Raw genomic sequence first — 27,957 nt, forward strand, 5'->3', positions numbered from 1 at the left:
TTTTTTCTTCTTCTTCTTTGTTTCCAGGTCCTCATTTCGCAGAGTATCTTTACTTCACCGTCACTGAGGAGTGCACTGTGATGCTGGCCTGCAAGGTATTCTGTCTTCGTTTCACTGCAACTTTTTCTCTGTGCTCTTTGAATGCCCCTAACCCCCACCCACCCAAAAAACATTGATGTTGTCTGTGTTTCTGTCAGGTGGCTAATGTGAAGAAAGAGACGACGTTCCACTGGTACAAAGAGGACGATGAGATTGTTCCAGAAACTCCACCCAACGTCATGTCGGGCGCCTGCGCTCTGCCTATCCCTCTGGTATAAAAACACACCAACACAATAGTAAAACATCCAATGTTAACTAACAGGCGACATTTGTTTGTTGTTGATTTTTTAAAAAGATACCAGCAATAATTGGACTGTGAGCTACAATTAACTTTATAATAATTTAGTTTGATTGAACAAACACTTCAACTGTTTTTAATGCTTCATCACGCTATCATTGTTTAACTTTATGACAGACTGTAAGTGACATTAGTCGACCTTAGTCTTTGATTATCTTGCACTCGCTGTGATTGCGATGCAGTCCTGCTCTTAGCTGCGACAGCCCTGTGTGCTGACATTACTTGCTGTTCCAAGCTAATATTAGCTATGTTAATTTTAAACCTTGTTAACATCAGACGTGACAGCTTGAAAGTCCTAAAGTTGAGCTATAAAAACTAACCCTTGCTAACGTAGGCCATGGTGGCTGACTGTTGTCCCAGGACCCGCGATATCTTGCATCTATATGCTAGATGGCATTTTGAAACAGAATTAGCTGTGACGAGTGAATCTTTGCATCGTTGTGACGTGACGTATTGGGACAGTTGACCTGTTGACATTTACTGACAATAATGCAATGGTAGCAAACATTTAGCTGAAGTTAAATATGACAGCTTGTGTAACATTGATTGCAAAAAGTTTGTACAAGCTATCTTTAGGGTGTGTCCCTGAACTAGAGTGGACTGGAAGTGACTGGAAATGTTTGCCTTGAACTATTTTTGTGTAAAATGCACAAAATGTGTGGCTACAGTAAAGGTTGTTTTTAACTCAGTTCTCCAGGAAGGATCAGGGCGTCTACAAGGCTGTGCTGGGTGATGACAGAGGAAAGGACACGTCTGTGTTTGAGGTTTCTGGCCAAGGTACCACGCACCCTGTCACCCTATCACCGTCTAGCCGGGTTCCACAACCTTTAGTCCTGTAAGAAATAAGCTGTGACCAAACTTCAAATCTTGCCCTTTCTCTCCTGATTTGCAGTGTTTGATGACATCATTAACGCCATCGCCAAGATCGCCGGTGAGTTATTGATCATAGTGACAACAACAACAGCAACATACAGAAATAAATGATAGCAAATCATAAACACATTAAAAGGCACGTTTACAGCTGCGTTAACACCTTGAATATTTATTTTAAAGCCCTAAAGGTGTATTTGAAATTGTGAATTCACCCACAATAAGGCCAAAATTTGAAGAATTTCATTGTCCCTGAATTTCTTTTCAGCTTTCTTTTTCTTTTTAATTTCTCCCCCTCAGGTGCATCTGCCTCTGACCTGGTGCTGCAGTGCACTCCAGAGGGCATCAGGCTTCAGTGCTACATGAACTATTACACCGAGGAGATGAAGACCGTCTGGAAGCACAAGTACGCCCTGTCGTACCTCGTACACGTGGGCAGAGGGTCAAAGATCCGTCCTTGGCCGTTAACCAGTTGTTTACTCTGTGGTGCAGGGAGAGTAAGATCGCTTCCTCCGAGAAGATGAGGATTGGCGGCACAGCCGAGATGGCCTGGATGCAGATCTGTGACCCGTCCGACAAGGAGAAGGGTCACTACTCCATTGAGATCTCAGACGGTGTGCAGACCCACGCCAGGACCTTTGACCTTTCAGGACAAGGTACCTACCATCTCTGTGAAGATAACAGATTTTTTTTCTTCAGTTTTTTTTAATATAATGTTTTAGTCCAGTCCAAAAAGACGTATAACAAAGACATAAATGCCATAATTTGTTGGGTAGCTGTAGACCTCTATTTAGGATGGGTAGAGATTTACCAGCGAGCTTAGGATTCAGGCTATGTAATTGCACAAAAAAAGCCCATCTTTTATATGTCTGAAAGGTATTCTCGAGATATATAGAGTATGTGCTGTTTATGTTAACAAAACAAGCTTTCAAATTAGGATTCAAATGAGTTTCCCTTTGACAAACTCACAGTACAAACATTCAGACTGACGCTAACTCAAACTCACCTAAGAGCACTTGAGTTGTCTGGTGAGGTTTACGTCAAGTCTTTTTCACTTCAGACTTCAGATTTAACCCACACTAACAAAGCTCTTAGCTGTAGGAGCACTAGCTCCATTGCTAGCTAAGCAAACAGCTAACTAGAGCTTCACCAGACGTTGAAAAAAACAAACATTTTCTCTCTTTTTTTGCAGCATACAATGACGCATATGAAGAGTACCTGAGACTGAAGTGAGTAAGACACCTGGAAATCACCACCACGACCCGCTTCTTTGAACGTCGTTCACATGTTAAATCGCCCTTTTTTTCTTGCTTTGTCTTCCAGGGCAGCTGCATTCGCTGAGAAGAGTGAGTAGATTGCATTTTATCATGGTGACACCGTTCAACACGCTGTAATGCTGTTTCACAAAAGGCCTCAATTCAACATCGATTTCCAGCTTTGCCCCTCACACCCTCGCTGTTTTGCCGTTCTCTCCTTAGACCGTGGCAGAGTGGTCGGCGGGTTGCCAGATGTGGTCACCATCATGGAGGATAAGGTGAGTCCTGCTCGCACCATGGCCTACAGTCGCCCCATTTTTAGGTATTTTGTTGAGAATGTTCATGGCTGGGGGTGGGAAGTGTAGGAAGTTGTCTGGCAGCATTCCTTCAAAATGTACGAGCTGTCACCGTGTGACCCTGCTAGGACACAACATTACTAAGCAGAAGAAGGGGAATGTGTTCATTCTGCAGAGGTAAATCAAACAAAATTCCTACACTAATCTTCTGCTGGCACTCAAACCTTTGACAAACTGGTCAAACTTCTTCAAAACTGTTTTTTCCGAAAACAAATGACTGTAATGAACGACCAAATGGTGCAACTCTCACCTGTTACCTTTGGAACGCTTCATTTTACCGAACTGGTACTAAAATACACAAAGCTACCGATTATTTATTGTAAATTTGCCTCTGTAGTTCCTTCATGGCCCATGGAGGGGCTGCTACTCATAGGAATCAATAGTTCAAGTTCCAAATTCAAGGTAGCATCATTGCCAGTTCAGCAGTATGTGTAACACAACACAAAGACCACAACGACGAGAAGCTTGTTAGCTTTTGTGTTGACATTCTGTATTTCGATAATTGTTCTGAGTGTCAGCAGAGGGAGACAGCAGTTGCACATTGCAGATTTGACAAATGAGACAGTTGCTCTTTGTTTGATCGTAAATCTTAATTTTACCATGAACTTTATCGCTCCATGCTAGCTCACGATTCACTTTATTCTTGGGAAAAAAGTTTGACATGGGCAATAGGACGGATGCACATCAATTCTGATGATATTATAATTCTCTGACTGTCGCCCCCTGCAGTCTCTGAGCCTGACCTGCACCGTGTGGGGCGAGCCCACGCCTGAGGTCACCTGGTTCAAGAATGAGCAGGAAGTGGCCTCCACTGAACACACAAAGATCATGTTCGACGGTGGGAAGTTCGCTAGCCTGGTCATCAACAAGGTAACGCCAGACGACTCGGGCAAGTACAGCATCAACGTCCGCAACAAGTACGGCGGCGAGTTCGTCGAGATCACCGTCAGCGTATACCGGCACGGCGAGCAGATCCCCGAGTCCAAACTGGGACAGCCCAAGATGGCCACGCCCATGGCCACACCTGGCGCCACGCCTGCGCCAAAGTCCCCGGCTCCTCCCTCCAAGACCCCGACCCCCGTCCCGTCCAAGTCCCAGACCCCGGCGCCGTCCATGAAGAGCCCTACTCCGGGTGTCACCCCAGCCTCCACTCCTGCCCCCAAGACTCCAACCCCCTCCCCCAAATCTCCAACCCCCTCCCTTAAATCTCCAACCCCGGCCCCTAAGTCCCCCACCCCTGTCCCCAAATCTCCGACTCCGTCCCGTGGCGTCAAGTCTCCCACCCCACCCAGGTCCTTCAAGTCCCCGACCCCGCCCAGGAAGTGAGGAGGTGGGATCGCTTCCCCACAGGGTATTTAGCTGTTACCTGTTAGCATGAGTTTGGAATCGTCAGCCGTTAGTTTACGCAGTGGTGTTTAAAAGCAACTCTCTAGCTCCCCCTGTCTGCAGGTTATGAAAAACAGACTGGAAGGGACTCTGAGAGTCGCCGCTAATGCCACAGGAGGGAAGAGAAACAAGACAAAACAAAAATGAAAGCAGCTGCTGGTGTGTGTTAAAGCTGAACCTTCCGCCTGCGCCGGTGGAACGTCTCCAGAAGACTTTGTTGATGTTGTAAGGACACTTCCTGTTTACCACAGCTTAGTGTTCTCTCACAGGAAGTGGACACATAAGAAAAGATTCATAATGTAAGATTCACCAAAAAAAAAAAAATGTGGGTACAGAAAGTGAAACTGTGTAAAGAAATAAATGAATAAAATGTGACAAAACTGCCCACACCAGCCGTTCAACTGGAGAGATTCAAGTAAACATCACTTGAAGACAATTTGTGTTGTGCTTCATTCTTTTGTTTTGTAAACTGTTAAGTCAAGTACAAATGTATCAAACCCAGAGAGTAATAATATTATAAATAAAAACAGAGCTGTTGTGAACCTGGAGCTGGGATTCCCAAAACTGGATTCATGTTTGTTTGTTTTCTGCGGCAGTGAACCAGACTATGGCCCTGTGAATAAAGACGTCTTCCCTTCCTGTCCTGTGAGACCTTGTCTGTCTGTCTGCCTGATGATGGGAATAAAGACTTGGTACACCTGGAACCATCCTCTGTACCTTCACAGAAATCTGAAAATAAAAGATCTCTAAACGTGCACCATTGCAAACGTGCTGCCTGACAACAAAGCAACCAGGCATAAAAAAAAACGTCTGTCCTGGCAGACCAGGTGAACTGTAGTGGGCGGAGCTTGTCACAGAGTGTGAACAGTGGGGCAGGTACAACAAGGTGTGCCTCTCACAGTTCAGACCCACACCTCAGTGCTGCCAGAATAAGCGGAAAGACGGATGGACTGCCGGGCCGACAGGTCTAAACCCTTTTTAGCTGGAGTCCACCAGTAACAGGTCTTAGCTTCTCCTGCCAGCCATGAAGTAAGTTTTATCCACTATCTAGTTCTTCCTCCGCCTCGCTAGAAACGTGTTGCTCCACAAGTTGCCCCAAGGCCGGCGTTGTTTGTCTTGGGCTGATACAAACTTGACAGACTGGTTCCCTTTGAGTCAGTTTGTGAATGGAAACGACTCCTTTCTCCTGCAAAAAGGGGGGATCGGCAGGAGTTGTTTCACGGTGGATGTGACGGGTGGCGCTCTGGGTCCCTTGTACGATCTTGAAGGTAACCCAGAAAAACAACCATGGAGTCCAACCTGTCCCAACTGTCCTCGCTGTCCGACGATGGCAACCAGCTCTACATCCAGCCGCACTACAAGGAGACGTACCGCCTGGCCATCTACGCTCTGCTGTGCGGTGGCAGGGAGGCCTACGAGGAGTTCCTGCGGGCCGAGCAGATCAGCAACTTCCTGTCCGAGCAGGAGATCCACTTCATCCAGGAGAACGCCGAGTTGCCAGCGGAGGAGGATGAGTGCGAGGCCAAGCGGCCCCGGGAGGCGGCCAACCCCTCCACCTACTTCCCGCTGGAGTCGGACGAGGAGGTGCCCGACCTGGAGCTGGGCTGGCCCGAGGTCTCGCCCGATGCTGCCGACACCAGTATCAGCCTACTGTTCAACCCACCACGGGTGGACACACCCACCATCAAGGAGGTTATCCGCAAGCAGATACAGGAAGCCCGGCAGGTGAGAGCCAAAAACAAAAATTACATTATGTACCTGGCAGCTAGTTGGCGCCCACGCGGCCTCAAAAATGGCACATCTCCATCCATGCCAATTTACAAAACGCTCAGAAACATATGCAACACTCACGGTTAGGGACAAAAGGCCAGTCATAAGACTTTTGCTTTGTGTTGTGTGTTTTCCTGTGGTGGCGCTGTGGCCATTAGATAAACATGCTGATCACCCATTCATGCAGAACATTCCTGACAGTGTCAGTAAACGGCTAATAGCAGTGAAAAAGACACAGCTCTGTGTCGATGATAGCATGTCGAATATGCAATAGCAGAAACAAAGAAGAGCGCCAGAGAGCTGACTTCACCACTTGACACTAGCTGGATATACATTGTGGGTTGTTTTTTTTCTCAAAATAAAAGTAATATTTCTGAAAATAAAATTACGCTTTTGTATGCGTTTTGTATGCGTTTCCATTGAAGGGTGTAGGAGCTGCCTGCTCTTCTGACCACACATACCGCATCACTATGTCGTCTCGGAGAAAACTGGTCACATGACTGCATATGGCAGGTCCTGTGACATTTAAATGTGGGGGAAAAAATTGTTTCCACTGCTCTTTTATGATATATTTCCATCTCAAAACATCTGTAATGCTTCCTCATGATAGTGAGGAGGTATTACAGATTACTTACTTACTTTAGCAATATTTGAGAGTTTTTTTTTTTGTTTTTTTTAGAAATCCAAGTGTTTCAAATACAATTTTTTAAATTGTGCTATACATGTATAATTTCTTTCTCAGCGGCAACACTACAACACCTAATGGTGAAATGATGTTGCACTGAGCTTTTTTAAACTGACAGAATCAGACGAAGTGAATACAGCCGCTCCCGGCTTTACGGCGTCTCACACACACACACACACATACATGCACATGTTGCAACACGGCCTCCCGCTGGCCTGATAGGTCAGACCTGCCGAGTCCTGCAGCCTGCTGTGACTCCATTCAGGCATTAATCCGAGCCGCTCACTGCTCAAAGAAATATAAAAATAATAATAAAAGCAGGCAACACAAACTGTACAAACCAAATGCCTGCATGAGAGGAAAAAAAGAAAAGAAAAGTGAAACAGGTGAAACTAGGAAAAACCAAAAATGCAACACGGCAGTTTTTAAAGTGTCTCTTTACACACTCATTACTCATTCAAGAGTTACTGATCATAAACAAACAAAAAAAACACACGGTGACGCAACACTAAAGGCCTCACTTGTTTTTTGTTGTTTGTTTTGCACAACAATAAGAAGTTATTTTGCTGCTTTAGATGCAACTGGATTATTTGCAGACCTCGTTCATAAGAAACGTCCTCAATTTCAGGGCTGGCTGCCTTTTTTTGTTTGCATTTGTTATGTGACGATGAACAATGTGTGACGACAGCAACAGGCTTGTACAGCTACATTTTAACGACTGTTGTGGAAAAGGAATACTGGGATGATAAGTAATTTAATGAACAAACAATAAAAAGGGGATCGGAGCTCCGAGGCACAAAACACAGTAAAATGGGAGTGCGAGTGCGAGGAGGAAAGGAGGAAGAAGGTCTCTTATACACTGGACTGGGAGGGGAAGAGATAAGGAAGGGAAGAAGAGGAAAACAAAGCACAGAGAATCAGCACAAGCTGACACATTTACAGCCTCCTCTGGTGGACCACGAGGAGAATGTCTCGAGAAGGTTATACTATGTAACAAACAGATTACACGTGCTACTAGTGATCATATGACCTAGAATACAACATAATAAAGAATAACCCAAGAATACATATTTCCCATTACATTACGGAAACCTAATTTTCTGTGTGTCAATGCTTGATATGAAGGAGTCACAAACGGCACCAATAACTTCCGAACTTCCTTCCGAGCTCTCTGAGACGACGTCCCGGTACTGCAGTACCAGCTTTGTAGACTACTCTCTCTCTCTCTGTTTTGCACTGCTTCTCTTCACTGTCGTTGCGCCCAAAGCCGAATGTTGCGCTGTTTACTCCGACTAAACTGGTTTACTTTGCCATCCGCCGGCTGTTTGTTTTGGAACCCAACTCGTTTTAATAGTTAAAGGACGAGAGAAACTGGCTGCTAACTGGTAGCTGCAACTCTTCAGAAGCTATTGGCTAACTGCTGAATATTCATCAGTGATTCCTCTTTTGGCCACTAGGGACGGTTTGTAAGTAGTTTAAAAGCAGTTTGTCATTTGTTGTTGGTTCCTCAGTTTCTTCATTGGTTAGTTGATCTAATAGTTCCAAACAGTGTTTAGCCCTGTGTTTGCAGCTTGTTGAACCCTCCGCATGTCTGTCTGGAAAAGGGAACAAAAAAATGAAAAGGTGCTCTCAAAGAGGTGAAGCCAAAGCCTGGGCCGTCCTGGGAGGTAGTATCAGAGCCCTTTGTGACATCACAAATGAGCAAATTTGTTGTCAGTGACTCCTTTGATTGTGATTCTGGCAGCACTATGTGTGTTTCGGCTTCCTGAAAAACCAAAGGGAGAAGTCGAAGTGAAGGACGGGCCTCTCTGATTGGCTATTCATTGACCGAACAGGGACGCAGGTATTTTTGCTCATTGAAACGATGGTAAAGGAAATGTGGACAGGAACTGGGACCTCCAGCGGTTCGGTGGTGAACCCTGGCTAGTTGCTGGCGCAAGATCAGTCAGAAGAGTCTCTGTTGCATCAGAGCTCAGACAGACACACAACTCTAAAGATTCCCAACGCCGTCGGCCAGAAAACTCAGTCACTTGACTGCTGCGGTGGGAGCCACCGGTTACGGTGAAGGTCATGGCGGCGTGTCACTGCAGGCAGATCCTGCCTCTTTGTTCAGCCCCTCAAAGTTATTAAAGCATAATTACAGCAGGGTGTGTTTGTGAGTGTGTGTCTATGTGCAGGAAATGAACCCTGTGTCTACTCGTGTCCAAGTCAGGTAGAAACGATGGATCAACTTCCCACTATTTGATTTTCAACAATAAAACCTGTTGCGTCCCTTTAAAGAAATAAACACAGAATTCTAGGCAGAACAACAAGTTCTGAGATTTATTTTTAAAACACGTCATTTCTGTCTTCGCTGCCTCAGAGAAACTTGCTCACTCAGCTCAGACTAACGGACACGCCGCAACACGCCTCCTTTACAGTTAACCTGTGGAAACTCCCACTGGGCCAGCGGTTGGAAGAAGAATATAGAATGAACTACTCTTCCACGATGTTCTTAACGGTCTCTCACTGTCCTGATGGAATGTTTTAAAATGTAAAACAGGTATTTAAAAAAGAAAAAAGAGAAAAAAGCAGCATCGAGGGAGCGGATTGGACAGAGCTTTCATCTGTCGGTCAGATTTATTTGCTGCCAGTAAAGCCAGTTGGTCACGATGAGAACACAACTTCACTGTGGCCAGCAGCCAGGGTGGGCGGAGTCTAACCGCAGGCAGTCGACCTGATCAGACTGACCAGCTGTAACTTCTTGTTTTACTCTGGCTGTAGCTCTGCCTCTTCCTCCCAAAGGAGGAGGAAGAATGCTGACTGATCCGGTGGGATTCTGGTCAGATCGGACTGTTTCTTGATGGTTCTGATGGGGAATTCACACTTCGTTACCAGTTGATTTGTAAGATTAAAAAAAAAAAAAATCAAGAAATGATCCTATGAAATTATTTTGAACTCATCAACATCTTTGAAATCTCTTCTAAACCTCTCTCTCTCTTTCCCCCCCCCCCCCCCCCCCCAGTGACTGACCCATTGATCAATTCTATATCCTGGTTGCTAAAAATGACAATGTGTGTCTCTTTTTTTTTTTTTTTTTGTCATGTGTCCCCTCGTGATGGTTTCCATCTTTCAAAATGTTTTTCAAATGTTTTGCCCGTGTGCCTGCAGATGATTGCCATCTCCATGGACGTCTTCACAGACGTGGACATCTTCAAGGAGGTGATCACAGCCACGCTGAGAGGCGTAGCCGTCTACATCCTCTTGGACGAGTCCCACTTCGACAGCTTCCTGTCCATGACACACAGGGCGGGTGTCAACATCCATGACCTGAAGGTGAGAACCACGCAGACAGAACGCAAACAGTTCCCAGACAAATTAACCACTGCTGAGGCTGTTTTAACACAGACAATATTATATAATCTGATTTTTTTCACGTTTTTTCTGTGAGCAAGTTTCAAAACGTTTGAGGCTTTTAAGTTCAACGCCATTAGTTTGACATCTGGTTCAGCTTGCTGCTACTTCAATGGAGAACGAAGTGAAACTGATACTGATGAGGGAAGAGATTTTATCCAATCAGCTGCCTTAATGAGTTTCACCCGCTTTCTACCTCAGTATCTGTAATACTGCAGTTCAATGTGCAATGATGAGATAAAAGCCTGTTTAAATGTAAACATAAGATGACATTAATTAAGAGGTCCAATTAAAAACAACTAGTTGACCTTGGACTGACGTTCCTCAGACGCTCCCTACAACAGGAAGTTGCAGCCCGCAGCCTGACCTTTGTACACCTTGCGACGAGGTTCTGCGGATTAGCTGTGGCATTTGTTCCACGCCCTGACAGTCGTTTGCTAGCGTTCCGCTGCCGCCTTTCTTAAATGTCAATGTTAAAGACTGCGTCTGCAGAGGCTGCAGAGGTTGCAGTGACTGTGACTGCAGGGACTGATCAGCACCAGCCGTCCGGATTTTCCAGCTGAGCAGCATCACGATCACCACTGCTGTCGGTGTGAACACAGTGATCTTTATGCAGAATGACTTAACCAAAAGCAGCTGCAGGAAAAAAGCGACGCAGGTTGCGTCTTGCCTGGCATCGAGGAAGGATCAACTTCTTAACACCAGTAAACAAAAACATGTCACATGTTCCATCATGTGACGGGTCTAATGTGACAAACCCAGAGCTGGTGCTACTGATGCTGTCCCTTCTTCCTTCTTTCATTCATTCATTCTTTTCTTTGTCTCTCCACTGATGTGATTCATGAACCCCTTAATGAGCTGCAGCTCCCACCCTTTTCCCTTCAAATGATCATAATTGGTCCAATCACACCGAGACCCATAGAGGAAAACGACTCAGACACTGACTTGAGAAGATAGCATATTTAGCCCTCTGTTTACTTCCATGTTTACTGCCCTGTTTACTGCGAAACATTGTTAGACCATCTATGGAAGGTGGTCAATAACTGGGAGGCTGGCAACAACACCTGGTTGGAGGTGCTGTCACTCACTCACTTGGGAAAGATATCAGTGCCCTTTGTGACATCACGAAAGGACAGATTCCCGGGTGTTTTGGGTGAAGAAAGCTAAAGACAAAAAAGGAAATGGACGGTGATAGACAGAGGTCGTTGTTAGAAAAGGAATTTCGGTATTTTTATTAGCTAAATGCAGCACTTAGCTCAATAAACATAGCTTTTTCGAGGTTTTTCTTATTACAAAGTTGTTTTAAGTCTCTCTTCCCCGTGGAAGCTTTAACACTGTGACTGGCCGTTTCCCTGGCAGAACATGCGGGTCCGCATGGTTCAGGGTCAGCAGTACCGGTGCCAGTCTGGGGTGAAGTTCAGAGGAGACTTGGAGCAGAAGTTCCTCCTTGTTGACTGCCAGACGGTGGTATACGGGGCGTACAGGTGAGTTTCATATTTCTCCATCTGCGGATTCATCGGTTAGTCAGAGTGTGAGCAACAACCTCACCATCTCCACCTGCGAGCTGGGATGAGACCAGTAACTGTCACTAAGTCCAACTGGTATCTGATTCTCACATCATCTGCATACGTGAGGCGAGCTTGCCTTAACTTAGTTAACTTAGTCAGTGCATCAGTACTGCACTCGTCATTTTAGCCCTGCCTCAACCCAGGATCCCCCTGCAGGCTCTACGCAGGTAGATGTTGTTTCAAATGTTAGTTGTCTGACTGAAATGTAAATATACTGGTCAAAAGTTAACAGGCCAAGAACAGCGTTCAGTTTTGAGTTAGGATTCAATCACCACTAGATGACCGCAGTCCTCTAACCCCTGCATCCACACAAAAAGCGCCACAATGATGTGGTTTTTGTGGTTGACAAGCCCAGGAGTGACATTTGAAAGAAGGGATGGTATGCTACGCAGGTGTGTAAGAGGCCATAATTCCAGACTGACGGGAAGTTGACACAAGTTATGACAACAAAGAAAACTTGTTTTGACTTACGGCTGCACGTGTGTAGTTTAGACAAAATTTTGTTTCCCGACTGTCATGTTCAACATTGTTTGCATACCTGTATAATTGAGAAAGACCAAACACTTCAACAACGAAAATGTCCCTGCTGACAAGTGTCTCCTCTTCCAGCTACACATGGTCGTTTGAGAAGATCAACCTCAGCATGGTCCTAGTCATCACCGGTCAGCTGACCTCCTCCTTTGACGAGGAGTTCCGGAGACTCTTTGCCCGCTCCACAGTTCCGATAGTTCAGCCCACAGGGGCTGTCCTGTACCACAAGGAACCCATGAGTCTGTCCTCCAGCCACCTGTCTCTCCATCAAAGGCACATGAGGTCCAGAGTGTTGTCCGGCATGAGAGCTGCCCAGGACGAGCGCTACAACAGCGGCACCAACTTGCTGACTAGGGGACTGAGTGTTCAAGAGAGGTTGCATCAGACCCACAGTTCAGATTTGGGCAATTTGGTGCGGGGATACAGTTACGGCGGAGAACTGCAGAAGCTGAACTCCTTGAGCCGGTTCAGGATGGGGACCAAGGGACTGGGAGCTTCCACCGACTCCCTTGCATCAAACTCAAGAGGCATCGGGGACTTGCTACTCCCGAACAGGCTCTCTCAACAGCAGCTCAGGCACCAGAATCTCTATGGAGCTGACCAGAATTTGATACCGTTCAGCTCCGAATCTTCACTTCATCGGTGGAAGATGGACACGTACCTTAAGGACAATGACATGGACGGATCCTGTGACCTCTTGTCTCCGATGATGTCTCCACACAGCAGCTACACGGCCATTAACGACTTCCAGTCACAGTTGATTCAAAACCGTTCAAGGGACATTAAGGCCAGAATGGAGGAAATGAGGCAACGGAGGCTCAGTTTGCATGATTATGGCAATGTCAGGCAAAGCCAAGAGATCCACAGGCCTCCCAATGACAGATCCGCCTTTACGTCCTTAAGAGGCCTGGACATGAGGGAATTAGAGCCGTGTTCACCGACAAATTCCCATGGTGACCCAGCCAACTACAGAAGCAGTGAGGTTAACAGGGACCGGGTTCTTACAGATGGACATCGCTCAACTTCCTATTACGATGTCAAAAATGTTTCAGATCGAAAGCCGATGCAGTATGGCTGGAATGAGCCCCTTTCCAGGACGACCTCCACTGGCGATCTGGACCTGAGGCTCAAAGACTCATCACAAAAACCGTCCAACTTGCCGTCCAGTGGTGTTGGCAGCCAGCCGAGCTGGGCGATTAAGTCTTTAACCGAAATTCCAGAGGAGAAGGAGGGTTCGAACACACGTGTCAACAGTTCAGAATTCCCCAGTTCACAAGAGAACTTAGCTGCTGAACATCAGCGTCAGGATCAAGCCAGAATAGGCTTCGATTCCACAGGGAAAGCGGCCAAAGGTTTAGGCTCGGCTGCTCCGGATGAGGAGAGGAAATTTGCATCAGGACTGGTCCAAAATACACCAGCAGGATCTCATACTTCACTAGAAGTAGCAAAGGGACAAATGCAAGACGAAGAACAACATTTTCAAAGGAAGAATTCCATTAAAATGAAAGTGTATTCCCTCCTCTCATCGGACGAAAAGAAGCCCTCAAAGAAAGACGACAAATCCTTGCAAAGGAAGGAGTCTTTGACGTCGTCGACCACAGAGCATGCAGCAAAGAAGGGTCCTGACGGTCCGGCAGAGAAGGAGAAACAGAAAACTCCATTCTCAAGACTGTCGTTGTCACGGTCTAGCAAACGAAAGACGAATCTGTCTTCGGAGCAAGAACATGGCTCCGGCAGCACTCTGGAGGAGGAGAGTGTGACCGTCTACCCGCGCCAGAGGGTCTACAGTCGATTTGAGTATTTGCTCACAACCGAAACCGCTTCCAAGGATGCAAGTGCCTCAGCGGGCAGGCAGGAATCCAGCTACTCAGGGTACCAGCCGCAGAGTGGCTCCGACAAGAAACTGGGACGGTTCATGCAACGAGTCGGGAATCTCATTGGCATGAATAAGTAAAGTCACAGGGCAGGAAATTATGCTGTTTCAGTCTGAGCTCCGCTCATGTTTTTTTTGTCTGTTCATAGTTTACGGCAGTGGTGGGATGAAAAATCTGCCAAAAATTTTCAGCGAAAGAAGATCTGCGGACAATAAATTTAAATTTAAGATTCATTTCGATATTTTCAGAACCTGGATAGGTGTAATTCGACTGTTGAAACCAGTAATTTACAAAGAGAATTAGGTACATTTGAAAAAGTGCATCAATTTAATAAACAAATCTATTATTATTGAGTAAATAAAATTCTACCAAAATATACAAACTACATCGCGTTTGCCAAAGGGTAAATCTAGTGAAACTTTACGTTTTTCCCCCCAAATCAATTCCTGATTGTTAACAATTTCCAAACAATTACAAATTGACTGCAAACAGTTTTTTTTTTAAGAAATTGATTTCTGATTGATTCCAGATAAGCAAAAAAATCCAAAAATGTACTGCTAATTAGGAAAACATTTTAGTTTTACTGCTCACTGCTTACATCCTTCCAAAAGTGCTATATATCAAGTGTTGGATTAAGAGTTGTTTTGTAAAAATAAAATAAAAAAGGGAAAAAAATCTATTGTGCATTGAATGTTGGATTACTTGCACTTATTGATATGTTTGCTTATTAAATAAGCAAATACTTCCTCCTTTTTTCTAATGAACTCAGTATTTATACATGGTGGGTAATTTTTTTTCCTTTTTGTAATTTAAATGTGACTGGATAGGGAAAATGGTGTTATGTGAAATACTGTGCCAACAAAGTTTTACGCCAACAGTGTCATTTGTCATTTTTAGCTTACAACGTTAGCCACATGGACTTACCTTAGCAACAGAATGTGAAGACCCAGTTTGCCAGGGATGTCTGCTGCAGTATTCCAGTTCAGAGACCCTAAGGACCTACAGGGTCTGCACAGTCTGGGTCCACCATGGCCCAGAAAAGCCAAAACCAAGTTCTGCACTATGAACTGGTCATTCACGGTTCCCACCCGCTAGCAAAAGGTCACCCATGTTGCCAAGAGACAGGCTATAGTTCATTCTTGGGTCAAGCAGGTCCATGAAGGATCCACCTGATTTAGCCATTGCATTCATAAAGTGAAAACTGCATTCAGTCGCCACGTTCAAACTTGGAACTTGGAGGGCAACTGGGACAGACTGCGACTGCAGCTCTCCAAGAATTGGGATGTGGCACGTGTGCAGAGACCCTCGTGAAAGTTAGCATGGTTGGCGGCTAATATTTTTCCTGTCCTGCCTTGTACTACCACTTTGTACCACTAGAGGCCCTAGTTGAAGATGTGCACTGCCGCAAGAAGAGTTGACTCACTGCCTCAAGCTGTCTTGTTTACTGTAAATAAAGAAAAAAGTCAGAAATTAAACAAAACTGTTTTTCATTTTTCATTTCAACTAATCTTTTTTTTTTTTTTTTTAGGGAATATGCTTTCAGATGTGATTTAGGACCCTGTGGAACTGAAAAGGAAATACTTCTTTCAAGGTTATAGTTTGCATGGCTCTACAGCTTGGCATGGTGAGAGTGAGAGACCCACGAGAATAAACTCACGAGAACTGAAGCACACAGCACGACACTGGGGGCATAGCTGGGCCTTTATTTTGAAGTAACTTCAATCTGTGCAATAATATCAAAATACAAAATAAAAACATTTTTTTACTCAAGTTGTAGTTTTCATGCAGACACGTGGCGGGAGGCGGCGGGACGTAGACAAGTGGTCCTAGATGAAATACTCCAGGCATTTGTTCCTCTCGTCATCCAACTCTTGGGTTTCGATCTCAAACTTCTTCATGGCGATGAAGTACTGCACAAAGGGCTCTCCCAGGGCACTGCGGATGACGTGGTCCTCGCCCAGCGCCTCCAGCGCTTCGTCCAGCTTCACCGGGATGGCAAACTCCTTCTGCTGACTGGGTGCCTTGCTCAGGCTGCCGTCCGCGCTCAGTCCACGCTTGATACCGTCCAAGCCGGCGGCCACGGTGGCGGCCAGGACAATGTAGGGGTTGGCCATGGCAGAGCCCAGCTTGTTGTCGATGTGCGTCTCCCTGCCGCCGTGACACTTGATGTTGAAGGAGGCGCTGTTGTCGTTGCAGCCGCAGGAGGCACACAGGACCCTCTTGGGGTCCTTGATGGTCTTGGCGATGTGGCTCCGGCAGCCCAGGCCGGGCGACATCAGGCAGCTGAGGGCAGCCGAGTGGCTCAGGAGCCCCGCCAGCCACTTGCGGCCGATCTCGGACAGCTCCCCGGCCTTGTCACCGCTGTGAAAGAGGCTGCGGCGGCCGTTGGCATCCCAAAGGCTGTGAGATAGCACACCGGCGTTGTATAGGCCGTCGTCAGTGAAGAAGCTGGCAATGTAGCTGTGCTTGCGGGCCATCTCCTTGATGCCGGTGCGGAAGGTGAAGGCGCTGTCTGCGGCCGCAATGCCAAACTCAGGCCTTAGGTTGATCTCCATCTGGCCGGGCCCACTGGCCGAGGCGATGCTGTCCACATCGGCGCCCATGCAGTACATGCTGTCCACCAGCTGTTGGAAGAAAGGCAGGTCGTGGTTGCTGAGGAGGGTAGTGGCCGGGAACATGAGCGTCTTTGGGCCGATGCGATCTGGGGCGCCCAGAACGCAGCACTCGTAGGTGAAGGACGAGTGCAGGGAGAAGCCCATGGCCTGTAGCTGGCCCAGGAGCTGCTTGGCGATGAGGCGAGGCGACGTGCGCAGCGGGTTCCCCGCCACTGTGCAGGGGTCACAGATGACCCGGGCTGTCTGTTCGGCCCATGGTAAGACCCTGAAGGTGGAAAGGTCGGGGATCAGGAGCACGTCGCTGCTGAAGTTGGCGGTGCTGGCATTGTCCACTTCGTTGCTCTTGGGGCTCAGAGTCAGTTCCAGGTAACTTCTAGGCATCGGAACCCCATAGACGGCCTTCTCCTGTGGACCAATCAGTTAATCAAATTTTATTTAAAATGAAGCACTGAATAACATCCGTAGATGTCTCAAAGCACTTTGTACAATTGAAGCGATGAAATCTCTGAGTACCGAAAACCCCTCAGGATTTTGGCTGTTCTGGTTGGATAAGAATGCAGGTTAGTAGTTAACTAGATGGTAAAAGTGGACAGGTTCGTAGGTGGTCAGGTGGGTAGAAAGGCAGACAGGTTTACATGAAAGAAGCGGACGGGCACTGTCTTGGACCTGGACACCCCGTGGAGGTCTGTGGCCTCAAAGCGGACAAAGTTGATGTTTTCTCGGGCGATCTGCTGTTTGATCTGCTCCATGGCTGAAATGAACCTCTGGTTCCAAAAGACTTCAGTCTCGCTCCTGTTTTCTGGAAAATGAAAAAAAAGTAGGAATTTTATTATCTGACAAAATATCATAATTACCTGAACTAACCCTAACCCTAGCCCCTCGATGAGGTTGATGATCTCAAGTTAATATTGTTGTACTTAAAGCAGCTACATTAACTAAGTTGTACTTTTTGCTTTTGAGTGTTTCTTTCCAACATTTTGCAGCCAGGAAAGTTTGTAAACAAAAGTGAACTTTTAGAATCTGGCCACAGGGGGGCGCCAGACTGACTAAGTGGCCCAGTGCAGGTGGGTAATTTTGTCAGAAATATATATACATATATATATATATATTTTTTTTTTTTATTATTTTATTAATCCAATGTTTTGGTTTGGGGTTTTCTTTTTGTTTTTGTTTTGGGGGTAAATATATTTTTAATACTTTAAAATATTTAGACCGATCCAGTGCCCTCACCCACTCTCAGGGCCCCTGGATTGGCTCCAGCCATTGTGCAGAAAGCTGCACTGTGCACATCATTCTGACTGAACAACAATTCACAGATTAGTGATTCACTCGAACCTGCCACCCACAGCCACACTCTCAGTACATTCATTCGTTTTTATTATTATTATTATTATTATTATTATTATTATTATTATTATTATTATTATTATCATTATTATAATAATTAAGCTTGGAACATTCAGTCATTTAGATGAAAGCGACGTAAGGCTACTTAGATTTTAAAAAAAACTTCCCATGCCAAAGACCATCCCATCATTCTCTGTGTTCTAAAGGATAATTAACAACGGACAGAAATGAGGATTTATGGAGTACGCTCGTAAAAAAGAATTAACCATTCCAAATTTACAATTCGAGTAAACGGTGAAAGGTGACTGTCATGCCTCCACAAACTAAATCAACAAGTTCATTTCAATATCTTTTGATCTCGAAAGTATGAAACAAAGAAACTATTCTATATAATTATTTTTCTCGATCAATCCAATTTTATCTCGTCTATTGGACTAAAGCCTCACCAACCTGCGCTGGACCCTCCAGTCTCTCCCCAGGAACCGCCGCTGGCCTGTGTGTGCGTCCTGAACCCAGGTGGCTTATTTGTGTTGGCATCAGCCCTGAATGGGCTGGATGAATCCACGGTGGGGTGCGGCTGAATAGACATGCCCTCTCTGGAGTCGGGGCCCCTTCTGGAAGCGTCAGACTGGGGTTTGAAGGTGCTGAACATCCTGCCAGCCTTCCCATCGTCCACCAACCTCTCCCGCCTCTCAGGCCTTTCCGGCCTTCCGCTCCCGCCGGCGGCGCCTCCCTGGAGGTAGGTGTAGGGGCTCCCCGGCTTCCCGTCGACCCTCCTCTGGATGCTGACCAGGGGACTGTCCTTCAAGATGCTCTTCAGCTCCTCCATAGTGTGTCTTGGTACGCCCGTCTCACAGTAGGACACCCGGGGCTGAGGAGCAGCTTCCCTGGTCCAGTCTTCTTCTTCTCCCCTCTGGACAGGAGGCTCTGCTGTTCTGTGTTCATCCACCTGGTCCTGGCGCCTGTGGGGCCGCGGGCCGATGGAAATGACGGTAGAGCTGTCCGGAGGGATGCTGAGGCTCGGCGGGGTGTGGATGATGCACGGACCTCCTGCTTTGCCCTCTGAAGGCGGCACGTACCTCCCGGTCACCCGGACTCTCCTCCTGTTGTCCAGGCTCATCCCAGTGCCATCGATCTGGTCTTTGTCTCTGCTCTGAGCCTCCTGGATGATTCGGGATTACCAGCGTCACAACCAGATTCAATGTGAACAAGAGAGCAGAAGCTGAGCTGACCATCCACACCACACAGTCTAAGTCTTTCTGAGAAGTGAGGGTGGAGTTACCTGTGAATCTTCTGAGTCGTTCATGTCAAGATCGTTCATAAAGTGTGATGGGTTTTTTTTTGTTGATAGCCCTCCTGTGAAGGCCTCACTTGCTCATTAATTTTTTATATATAGACAATTGGCACAATGGTGAGCGGTGAGAAGATTCTTTTGGCCCCGCCGCTGATGCCCTGGGTGAGTCCGACGGGGAAGTGGTGGCCGGCAGCCACTTGCCAACACTGAGAGGCGGCAGCTTTGAGCTCATTGGCTGGCCGGCAGGAACAATTAACTGCTGCTTTTGTGTGTCGGGCGGAAAAAAGAGGGGGGGAAAGTGCAGAGCTCAGCGGCTCTGTTTGGGCTTCCAGAAAGATATGGGAGCAAAAATATTTATTCCAGTGAGATGAGGACGAGACAATGGACTGAGGTCAGTGATGATCTGAGAGTTCAGGGGCCTCCGTGTGATTCAGATCCTCCCCAGAAACACCATCCTCCACTCAGGACTAGAGGCCAAAAAGTCAGCATGAAATACTTTCATCAGTCAAGTACTTTCAGTTGTTTACCCATAATTACATGTTATGACTATACTGTTATTTTTTATACATACATCTATTGAATTGTATGTAAACATATGTGAAATTGTTTTAATAATTGTGGTTGTTGTTGTTATTTTGAGCACATTTTAATCGTTAATGTGTTTAGTTTTTGATTGAATGATCAGAATCAGTCAGAATTCTATGGTTATCCCAGGAGGTTACAGCACTCCATTGAAGGCGACTATCACTTACTTAAGATGTCAACAGCATTTAAAAAAAAAAAAAAAAAAAAAAAAAATCACAGTGCAATCTTACTGAATAACAAGACAAAATTACTGTCATGAAATAAAGAATCTATGCACATGAATGTAAAACTATTGCGATGCAATGAGGAAGTATTTGTCGCGTTCTGCTAAGATGATGACAAAGATTTTCTTGAAGCAAACACTGTCCTGTCAAAACTACCATATACAGTTTTTCTGTGTAAGTCTTTGTGTTAAGTGTGATTTTTCTTTAGTGTCTGTTTTCGTCAGAATATGTTTTTGGTGACCACGTGTGGTCGCGGAGGGGAGGAGCTGAGAACAGGAGATGTCTGGGCAGAACACTTCAGCTTTCAGGGTGGGGTTTTAAAACCAGAGACAATGAAGCGAGTGCAAAACCGGATGTTCTTAGGAATATTTGTCAAAATACAATTCAAGGCGTGCCTCGAAACTGAATGTGTCAAAACTTTTGTCCATCAAAGATTCCTTCACGGATTTAATTGTAAGGGGAGTCTGATTCAATCACAATGTCAACAACGTGGTTCATAAATCTCCAGTCTCACAACGTTTTCAGGCACATGGTTTAAATACCACTCATGCATAACATTTTTGGGTTTTAATTTAAATGACAACTTTCAGTCATTCCAGTTTTCTCACATGCCATTCATTATTTGTCAGTTTCACATTTACCTTTAGCTCAGATCTGGGCAGTTGCACAGATGAATGAAACTATGTCATTTTTGTTTTTGCTTTGTGTGTGTGTGTGTGTGTGTGTGTGTGTGTGTGTGTGCGCGCGCGTGGCTGTGTGCACGCTTGTGTGTTTTATTTTGCAAGTGAATGGTGACACACTTTTTTTTTTTAACACAGCACAGAAGCATGCACTAACACCCACTTTAAAAAAAAAATAAAAAAAGTATCTAAAAATCTGCAGTGACTATTTTTCTAAATTTCGGCTTCCTTTATTTTCTTAGCGAATTGAATGAGAAGCGAATACTCACAGATGGTGGAAGGTTCACATACTTACAAAAATGTACAGACTCTGGAAAATAATTCAAAATAATACATAACATAAACAAATAATGGTGAATCAGACTCCAATAGCTTGAGTTCCACCCCGGTTGTTTTATTTTGAAATCCATGACAGGAAAATGTGTGAAGTGGCGGTGCGATTTTTTTTTTTTCTTAACCGCGGCCGGATCGAGTCACGTTCACAGGAGACTTCGGCTCCGTTCGGGGAAGCAGCACCGGGCTGTATGGTGAAGACACGATTCACATTTTACCTTTTTTCTGGGGACCGGCTGTATGATCGAGCTACAATCTTCAATGAGTAAGCATATCCCAGTAAGTGTCCGGCTTCTTTCTGCGGCTGCCATTTTGTTGTGTCGCTGTGTTTTTTTTGTGTACATGTGTAGCTTCTGTTGAAACATCAGTCCGCTCCACGCTGGCCTTCGCGTTTTTCTTCTGAGGAAGAAGAAAGAGAGAAAGAAAAGAAACGACAAACAATCACAGGACATTAGTGACGACCAACTCCGCGTCGATTTCCAAGCGAGTGCACCCTGGTGCTCAACGTTAAAAGTCCGCGCGGACGCTAGGCGGTCGTTTGCTAACCGTTTTAAACCGACGCAGGCGGCCAACGCGCCGCTGTGCGCTCGTGCCACCGGGAGGAGGCGGCTCGCGCTGCTCCCTCCCTCGGAAGTTCCCTTTGACAAAATGGTTCATGTGAAAGGTATCTATTACAAAGAAATGTAACGCAAATGACACCCAGTCGACGACTTTCTCCCCCAAACGCGCTGACTTCTTTGTCATGGGAGCGAGGCTCGTCGTCCATTGTCCTCCCTACCCACCACCACCACCTCCTCCACGGAGCTCGGCTCGACTCGCCCTCCTCCTAGCCGCTCGCTGCGCCTGCAGGCCGCTCGCTGCTGTTTAGCTTCATGATGGCGCCCGGTGCGTCCCTACACAAAGGACGCTTCCGATCTGAAGTCCAACATCGTTCCAGCGCGACGCCGACGTCAGAGTTGTCGTTCTCGGCCCCCCTTTGAAATCTCCTCAAAAGCCCCTCGAATGTCTCTTAGATTCAGTATTTTTTTCCCGTCTCGTAGTCTCCCCCTCCTCCCCCCCCCTCTCCCCTCTTGTCGCCATACCGACTGTTTTCCCCCCGTTGCCCCTCCAGCCGGAAAATACCGGATTAAACCGAGCAGCATATTTGTACGGCTTAATGTTTTTTTCTCTCTCCCGTCAAGTTAAACAGGCTTCCAGTTATTAAAGGTTGTCTGGAGGTGAAAAGGACAAATACATTATATTTGACTAAAACGACGGAGAAAGTAAAGGGGCCGGATTGATGGATGCTCATTGTAGCAACGTGTGTGTGCGTGTCTCAGATATAACACAGATGTTACTAAGGACACATCGTTTTTCTATTGTTTCACACCAGCAGCCATTAGGTAATAATTGTTCTTGAAAACATACCTATCACAAGTCCCTTACGTACTGTACATATAACTAAACATTAGTAGCGTGTGGTACTACAGGAGGTTTGGTGCTGAAGCTTCTTCCTCAGCAAATAATGTTTCTGCAGTGTTCATTTGTTGTCACTCAGCTCACGCAATAGGTCAGACCCAACCAACAATGCAGATAAAACACATTTAGTTAACAGTATCAAGACCCCACATGTGTCTATGAGACACCCTTTGTTGGAGAGCAACAATGCCTTTCCAATGTTTCCGTGGACGGCCACATTCAGCCACTTCAAGTGCTGCCGAACAAGAAGACGATACAATAATTAAATCGCTTTCATTCATTAATGATGAGCATTTAAAATTACATCAGGTGCAGGTCTCATGGTACCGCCGTGTATCTACGGTGGCCCAGCGGCGCCCTAACCCTTCATATCAAAACGGGGCTGAACATACACACTATTTCCATTGCGTTTTCATAAAAATTCCATTACTATTTTACAACAGATTCTTATTGATTTATCAACTAATTCACTTTCACAACCCCTTTGATGGTGGGGATTCAAATAGACATTAAAGGGTAAAAATTAAATTAATAACATTAAATGTTAGAAAGGGCTGTTGACACAAATGATTTCTCACAATTAGGAAAAAACACATTTTTCTCGTATTTGCGTCGCTTCACTTTGGAAATAATGCAAAAAACCCAACAACAACTCAGCTGTAATCAGGTTTTCTGCTGACTGACTGCTTCGTCATCGCAGGCTGACGGGCACCTCGTGGCCTGTGGCGTGTCGATCGGGCAAAATAAGAAATTTAAATATCTCCTTATGACGTGTAATTTGCTGGCGCTCAAAAAACTTAATTACTAAGATGATTATATTTTTAAAGACGCCGGCTAAATGAATGGGTGGAACCGGGAGCCAGTCAGAACCAGACATTAGCCGAGGAGTCGCAGATGGACAAAACACAAAAACATTTGCTACCTTCGCTCGCGCAGTCGCCCTGTTGTTGAGGCGGACGAACAGGAGAGACGTGCTAGCGACGCGGCGGCGGACGGCTTGTCAACAGGAGGCCGCTCTGTGTGTTTGTTTTTTTTCTTCCCCCGTTTCCCCGAAGGTGCGTTTTGAAAAACATGTTGTGTGTTGTCTCCCGCAGCAGTTCTGTGGTGTTCTGGGTCACACATTTATGGAGTTTCTGAAGGGCAGTGGGGACTACTGCCAGGCTCAGCACGCCACCTATGCAGACGAGTGAACGGCGCAGCAGCTCGCCATCCACCCGACACACCTGAGCCACAGGAGGGACCCGGAGCGTTGGCAGGACCCGGACGCCTCCCAGAACCAGCAGCGAGCGGTCGGCCTGGATGGGGTAACTCCACCCGCTGCACACTGCCCCCGGTCGGCCTCCGCCTGGCCCGGATCAAGGTGGTTTCTCCTTTTCTTTCCTTTTGCTCTGAAGAAGGATTTTTTTTTGTTTTTGTTTTTTCTTTTTTTGAGTTGCTCCTCCGATCGTCCGCCTTTTGTGTCACCCGCTCACTCCCAAACCTTCCTCCCTCAATCCGTTAAAACCCCCTGAAGAAGGACCGAAGGTTTTCTTTTTTTCTCAAAGCTCGTTGGACGTTTTTTTTGTTTCACCCTCTGAGTTCTGCTCAGCGTTTACATCTTCAACCCGAGGAAGACTTTTATTTTTGGATTTGGTTTTAGTTTTGGTTTTTTTTTTCCTTCTACATCGTCGCCATGGCTCGAATGAACAGACCGGCCCCTGTGGAGATCACATACAAGAACATGAGGTTCCTCATTACCCACAATCCCTCCAATTCCACCGTGAACAAGTTTGTCGAGGTGAGACTCTTTTTCACTCTGTTGACTCTTTTTCTAAGTGCAGGGCGTTGGCCATGTCAAGAAGTGTTTGACAACCTGTTGTGACTCCCAACAGGAGCTGAAGAAGTACGGCGTGACCACCGTGGTGAGGGTCTGCGAGGCCACCTACGACACCAGCCCGGTGCTGAAGGAAGGGATCCAGGTGCTGGTGAGTCTGACCTTCAAACCTCCTGTTCTTCTTCTTCTTCGTCGTCGTCATGATGTTCGATTTCATGTGTCCCAGCATGGTGTGGTTGTGTTTTACTCAGACGGGGGGTTGGGGGTTTGGCCGAGAAGCGAGATGTCCAGCAGTATCGGCTCATTCGCTGGTTTACAGGACAAAGTTTCCCAACTTGCTCTGGTTCAGTCGCTGTTTATGGCTTTGAATGTTTCCAGAAGTGTCAGCTGAGTTTGGATTGAATGAGTGGTTCCGTCACACGTCTGTCTGTATGTTACTGACAGACATGTCATCAAGACAGTGTTTGCTTCGAGAAAATCTTCATCACATCTTAGCCGAACGCGACAAACACTTCCTCAGTGCATCGCAATGGTTTTGCATTCGCGTGCATTGGGGATGCAAATTATTGATTAGTTCATTCATCGTTGGTTGATTGACCTTATCGATCAATTAATGATTAATTCATAAACGCGGATTTTTCCTGGGAACCTAAATGTCACAATGAAAAATGTGTAAGGAACATATGTAACCCTTAAATAATGTTGAGGGTCCAATGTGACCCATTTTTACATTAGAGAACAGTAAAAAAAGCGTAAAGAAAATAGTAGTTTTAAAAGTAACTTGTTCTAGGTATATCATGACCATCTCAGTATCTCCAGGTGAATTGCTGTTTCCTCCCACTTAACTGTTTACTGATACCACCTACCTGTGTCAAAAATGTCTAATTTAATCGATTCAATTCTTAATCGACAATTAATCTATAATTGATTCATTGTTAACATCCCTAGTGTGGATAGATTATTTATTTCATGACAGTAGCTTTATCTTGTCGTTCAATAAGGTTGCACAGCTGAACAAACTGACATTCAGGAAGTCATTTCCAATTAGTGGCAGCCGTTAATGTGTTGATTCATCTGCTCGGCGGGGGAGGAAGTTGCTTTTGTCTCCAAACACTTTTTTCGTTGAAGAAGCTCCTTCTGTCACCACAGGATTCATTTTTTAAAATTGCGATATCGCACCATGTAACCAGTGAAAACAGGAAGTCCCTCCCTCCCTCCCCACCTACTCCCACCCCAGCTGCGTTTCCCCTCCAGCTGGTTTTAACATTCACACTTCTTTTGTTGTTTGGTTTTCTGTGAGAGAGATAACCAGAGTCCACCCCCCCCTCCTCCTTCCCCGTCTCTTCCAGGATTGGCCGTTTGATGACGGAGCCCCGCCCTCCAACCAGATAGTGGACGATTGGCTGAACCTGCTGAAGCTGAAGTTCAAGGAAGAGGCCGGCTGCTGCGTGGCCGTCCACTGTGTGGCAGGACTGGGCAGGTGAGCAGCGAGTCCCACCTCCGCCAGTCAGACAGGAAAGATGTAAATTTATCTTCTGTCACATTTATAGCAGATGTTCCAGTCGGGCAACTGCTGGAAACTGAGTAGTGGAGTTATTAGACATTTACCTGAAGTTGCGTTTTGCATGAAAATATATATGGCAAAAGCGTGTAGGAATAAGATAAAGAGAGTGATGAATATTCAACAGATTTACTCTCATCTAAGCTATAAATCTTAAAAAAAAAAAAAAAAAAAAAATCATCCAGAAATGTAGGGCAAACTGGATTTTACTGGTTGGGATTTAAAGGCCACTTGACTCAACCAAAAAACAAAAACAATTGTGTCACTACATGGTTTAATCTGCTGCCACAGGGCCGGATCAACTGACACGGTGTCCTCCTCCTGACTCAGAGTCACGGGAGCCTCAAAAACATCCTGATGTGGGATTTAATCTTGGCTGCTGTAGATGCTGCTCATAACAACACTTTTTTTTTTTTTTTTTTTTTCTGTTTTTGTGAATTGAGCACAAGTGAATCCTGGAGTCGATCTCCTGTCTCAACACTTCCTTTTATTTTTATTTACATGGTTTCATGGTGAAAGTTTTTATTTTTTTATAATTATTTTTTTTAATCTTAATCGTGACCCTGGGTCTCCACAGGGCTCCTGTGATGGTGGCGCTGGCCTTGATCGAGTGCGGGATGAAGTACGAAGACGCTGTCCAGTTCATCCGACAGTAAGTCCACAGGGATCCTCTTTAGTCGGCTCAGTGCGCAGACTCGGCCCGGCAACCCCAGTCGCCTTTGCAAGTGTTGCTTGTCGGCGCCCTCCAGTGGACGAACTTGTGCGTTGTCGACACCTTCAGACCTGCAGTGGGTCTTTTGTATGGTCTTGGCGGCACGTTGGCCGGCTCCTTTCTTCAGGAAAGCAAGTTTGTGAGTCGGTACGGTTGATTTATCAGAGGGGGCGGAGCTGTGAGTCATGCCGCTATAAATAGGTGAGATAAGGGGTGAGTCACCGGGGGATGGATGGAGGGAGGGTGGGGGGGAGTCGGTGCTCCACAGCATGTGATGTGTCACCCCCATGATCCTCGGGAGAAAGTTGGCACGTGGGAGGAAATGCCCATATTTGGCATGAAGGATGACGATGGCTTTTATTATTCAGTGTGTCCGTCTCCTGTCAGTCAGTCAGTGTGTTGATTCTATCACAGTGATAAAGTGAAATCAAAGGGAGGGTCGCTGATCCCACAGGACATTTGGTTCCAAAATAATATCCATCTCTAATATTTCTATCTATCTCTAGTTGGATGGATATTACGTTTGAGGAGTTCAAGCTAAAAAGGGAAGAATAGTGGATTTTTTTTTTTTTACTTCAGCTATATTGTACAGATTCACTCCAGCAGTGTTTAATTGGAACAGAAGGTGGAGGAATGTTAATGTAGTTTTTCCACAAGTGCGTGGTTTTTGTTTTTGTAGTTTTCTTTTTTTGTGTGGCGTAGCTTTTTACTGACTTATTATATTTAAAAAAAAAAAAAAAATTGTGTCAACTTTATTTTACCTTTAAAACTTTAAATTTACATTTTCTTTAACTTTATTTTTTTAAATAATTTTTTTTCAATTGTGTGTGTTTCAGGAGGCGTCGTGGAGCCTTCAACAGCAAGCAGCTCTTCTACCTGGAGAAATATCGTCCAAAGATGCGCCTGCGCTTCAAAGATTCCAACGGCCATCGCAATAACTGCTGCATCCAGTAGAGCCAAACCCTCGGTCACGCCCACGGCCTCCATTTTAGCCACGCCCACAGATTCCATTCAGCCACGCCGGCCTTCCTGGAAGGCTTGTTTTTTTTTTTTTGTTTTGTTTTTATTATTGTGTAGAAATGTTTTACTTTTGGATTTCCATTCTCACATGTCCACTTCCTGCTTCAGGCTCCACCCCAAAAAACCCAAACAAACCCACAAATCATGTGAAACAGAATTGCCGCGTTTTCTCTCCATGTGCCCAAGCAAAACAAAAAGTGTTGTGTATCATCGACGTCGTTTCTCCCAA

The 27,957-nt window shown here is 45.8% G+C and overlaps 4 protein-coding genes across 11 annotated transcripts in view; 3 read left to right on the forward strand and 1 right to left on the reverse strand.

Annotated features, from left to right (window-relative positions):
* The window catches only part of myom2a (myomesin 2a), a 40,989-nt gene extending 15,073 nt beyond the window's left edge, over positions 1-25,916 (forward strand). For 4 of the 6 annotated variants that reach the window (XM_076048869.1, XM_076048864.1, XM_076048866.1 and 1 more), the window contains 11 exons: positions 28-95; positions 198-311; positions 1,087-1,174; positions 1,290-1,328; positions 1,568-1,673; positions 1,760-1,923; positions 2,460-2,496; positions 2,591-2,613; positions 2,746-2,801; positions 3,609-4,177; positions 25,785-25,916. In XM_076048869.1, the coding sequence (XP_075904984.1) occupies positions 28-95; positions 198-311; positions 1,087-1,174; positions 1,290-1,328; positions 1,568-1,673; positions 1,760-1,923; positions 2,460-2,496; positions 2,591-2,613; positions 2,746-2,801; positions 3,609-4,177; positions 25,785-25,827 (1,307 nt within the window). In that variant the 3' untranslated portion in view covers positions 25,828-25,916. Of the gene's footprint in view, positions 1-27; positions 96-197; positions 312-1,086; positions 1,175-1,289; positions 1,329-1,567; positions 1,674-1,759; positions 1,924-2,459; positions 2,497-2,590; positions 2,614-2,745; positions 2,802-3,608; positions 4,619-25,784 lie in introns of those variants that run through there. The other 2 variants (XM_076048865.1, XM_076048867.1) reach the window with 1 other exon arrangement.
* Positions 5,052-14,471, forward strand: LOC142903313 (uncharacterized). The gene is made up of 4 exons (XM_076048871.1): positions 5,052-5,990; positions 9,871-10,035; positions 11,473-11,597; positions 12,291-14,471. Exons 1-4 carry the CDS (start codon positions 5,553-5,555, stop codon positions 14,164-14,166), a joined length of 2,604 nt encoding a protein of 867 aa, XP_075904986.1. The 5' UTR covers positions 5,052-5,552; the 3' UTR covers positions 14,167-14,471.
* On the reverse strand, positions 15,780-20,108 carry lgsn (lengsin, lens protein with glutamine synthetase domain). The gene is made up of 4 exons (XM_076048872.1): positions 19,331-20,108; positions 18,499-19,210; positions 17,337-17,500; positions 15,780-17,106 (listed from the first exon to the last, which is right to left on the reverse strand). The coding sequence occupies exons 1-4, from the start codon at positions 19,367-19,369 to the stop codon at positions 15,913-15,915; spliced, it is 2,109 nt and encodes a 702-aa protein (XP_075904987.1). The 5' UTR covers positions 19,370-20,108; the 3' UTR covers positions 15,780-15,912.
* ptp4a1 (protein tyrosine phosphatase 4A1) lies at positions 21,275-27,809 on the forward strand. 3 transcript variants are annotated; one of them, XM_076048883.1, is made up of 6 exons: positions 21,275-21,429; positions 23,717-24,399; positions 24,494-24,586; positions 25,785-25,915; positions 26,574-26,648; positions 27,545-27,809. In XM_076048883.1, exons 2-6 carry the CDS (start codon positions 24,295-24,297, stop codon positions 27,660-27,662), a joined length of 522 nt encoding a protein of 173 aa, XP_075904998.1. In that variant the 5' UTR covers positions 21,275-21,429; positions 23,717-24,294; the 3' UTR covers positions 27,663-27,809. The 3 variants fall into 3 exon arrangements, with proteins under 3 accessions (XP_075904998.1, XP_075904996.1, XP_075904997.1); XM_076048881.1 differs by having other exon boundaries at positions 21,284-21,443; XM_076048882.1 differs by having other exon boundaries at positions 21,285-21,443; positions 23,720-24,399.
* The last annotated feature ends 148 nt before the right edge of the window (positions 27,810-27,957 follow it).

This window comes from Nelusetta ayraudi, unplaced genomic scaffold (assembly GCF_046127955.1).
Source record: "Nelusetta ayraudi isolate G7.1 ecotype Tasmania unplaced genomic scaffold, CSIRO-AGI_Nayr_v1 ptg000109l, whole genome shotgun sequence".
NCBI lineage: Eukaryota > Metazoa > Chordata > Actinopteri > Tetraodontiformes > Monacanthidae > Nelusetta > Nelusetta ayraudi.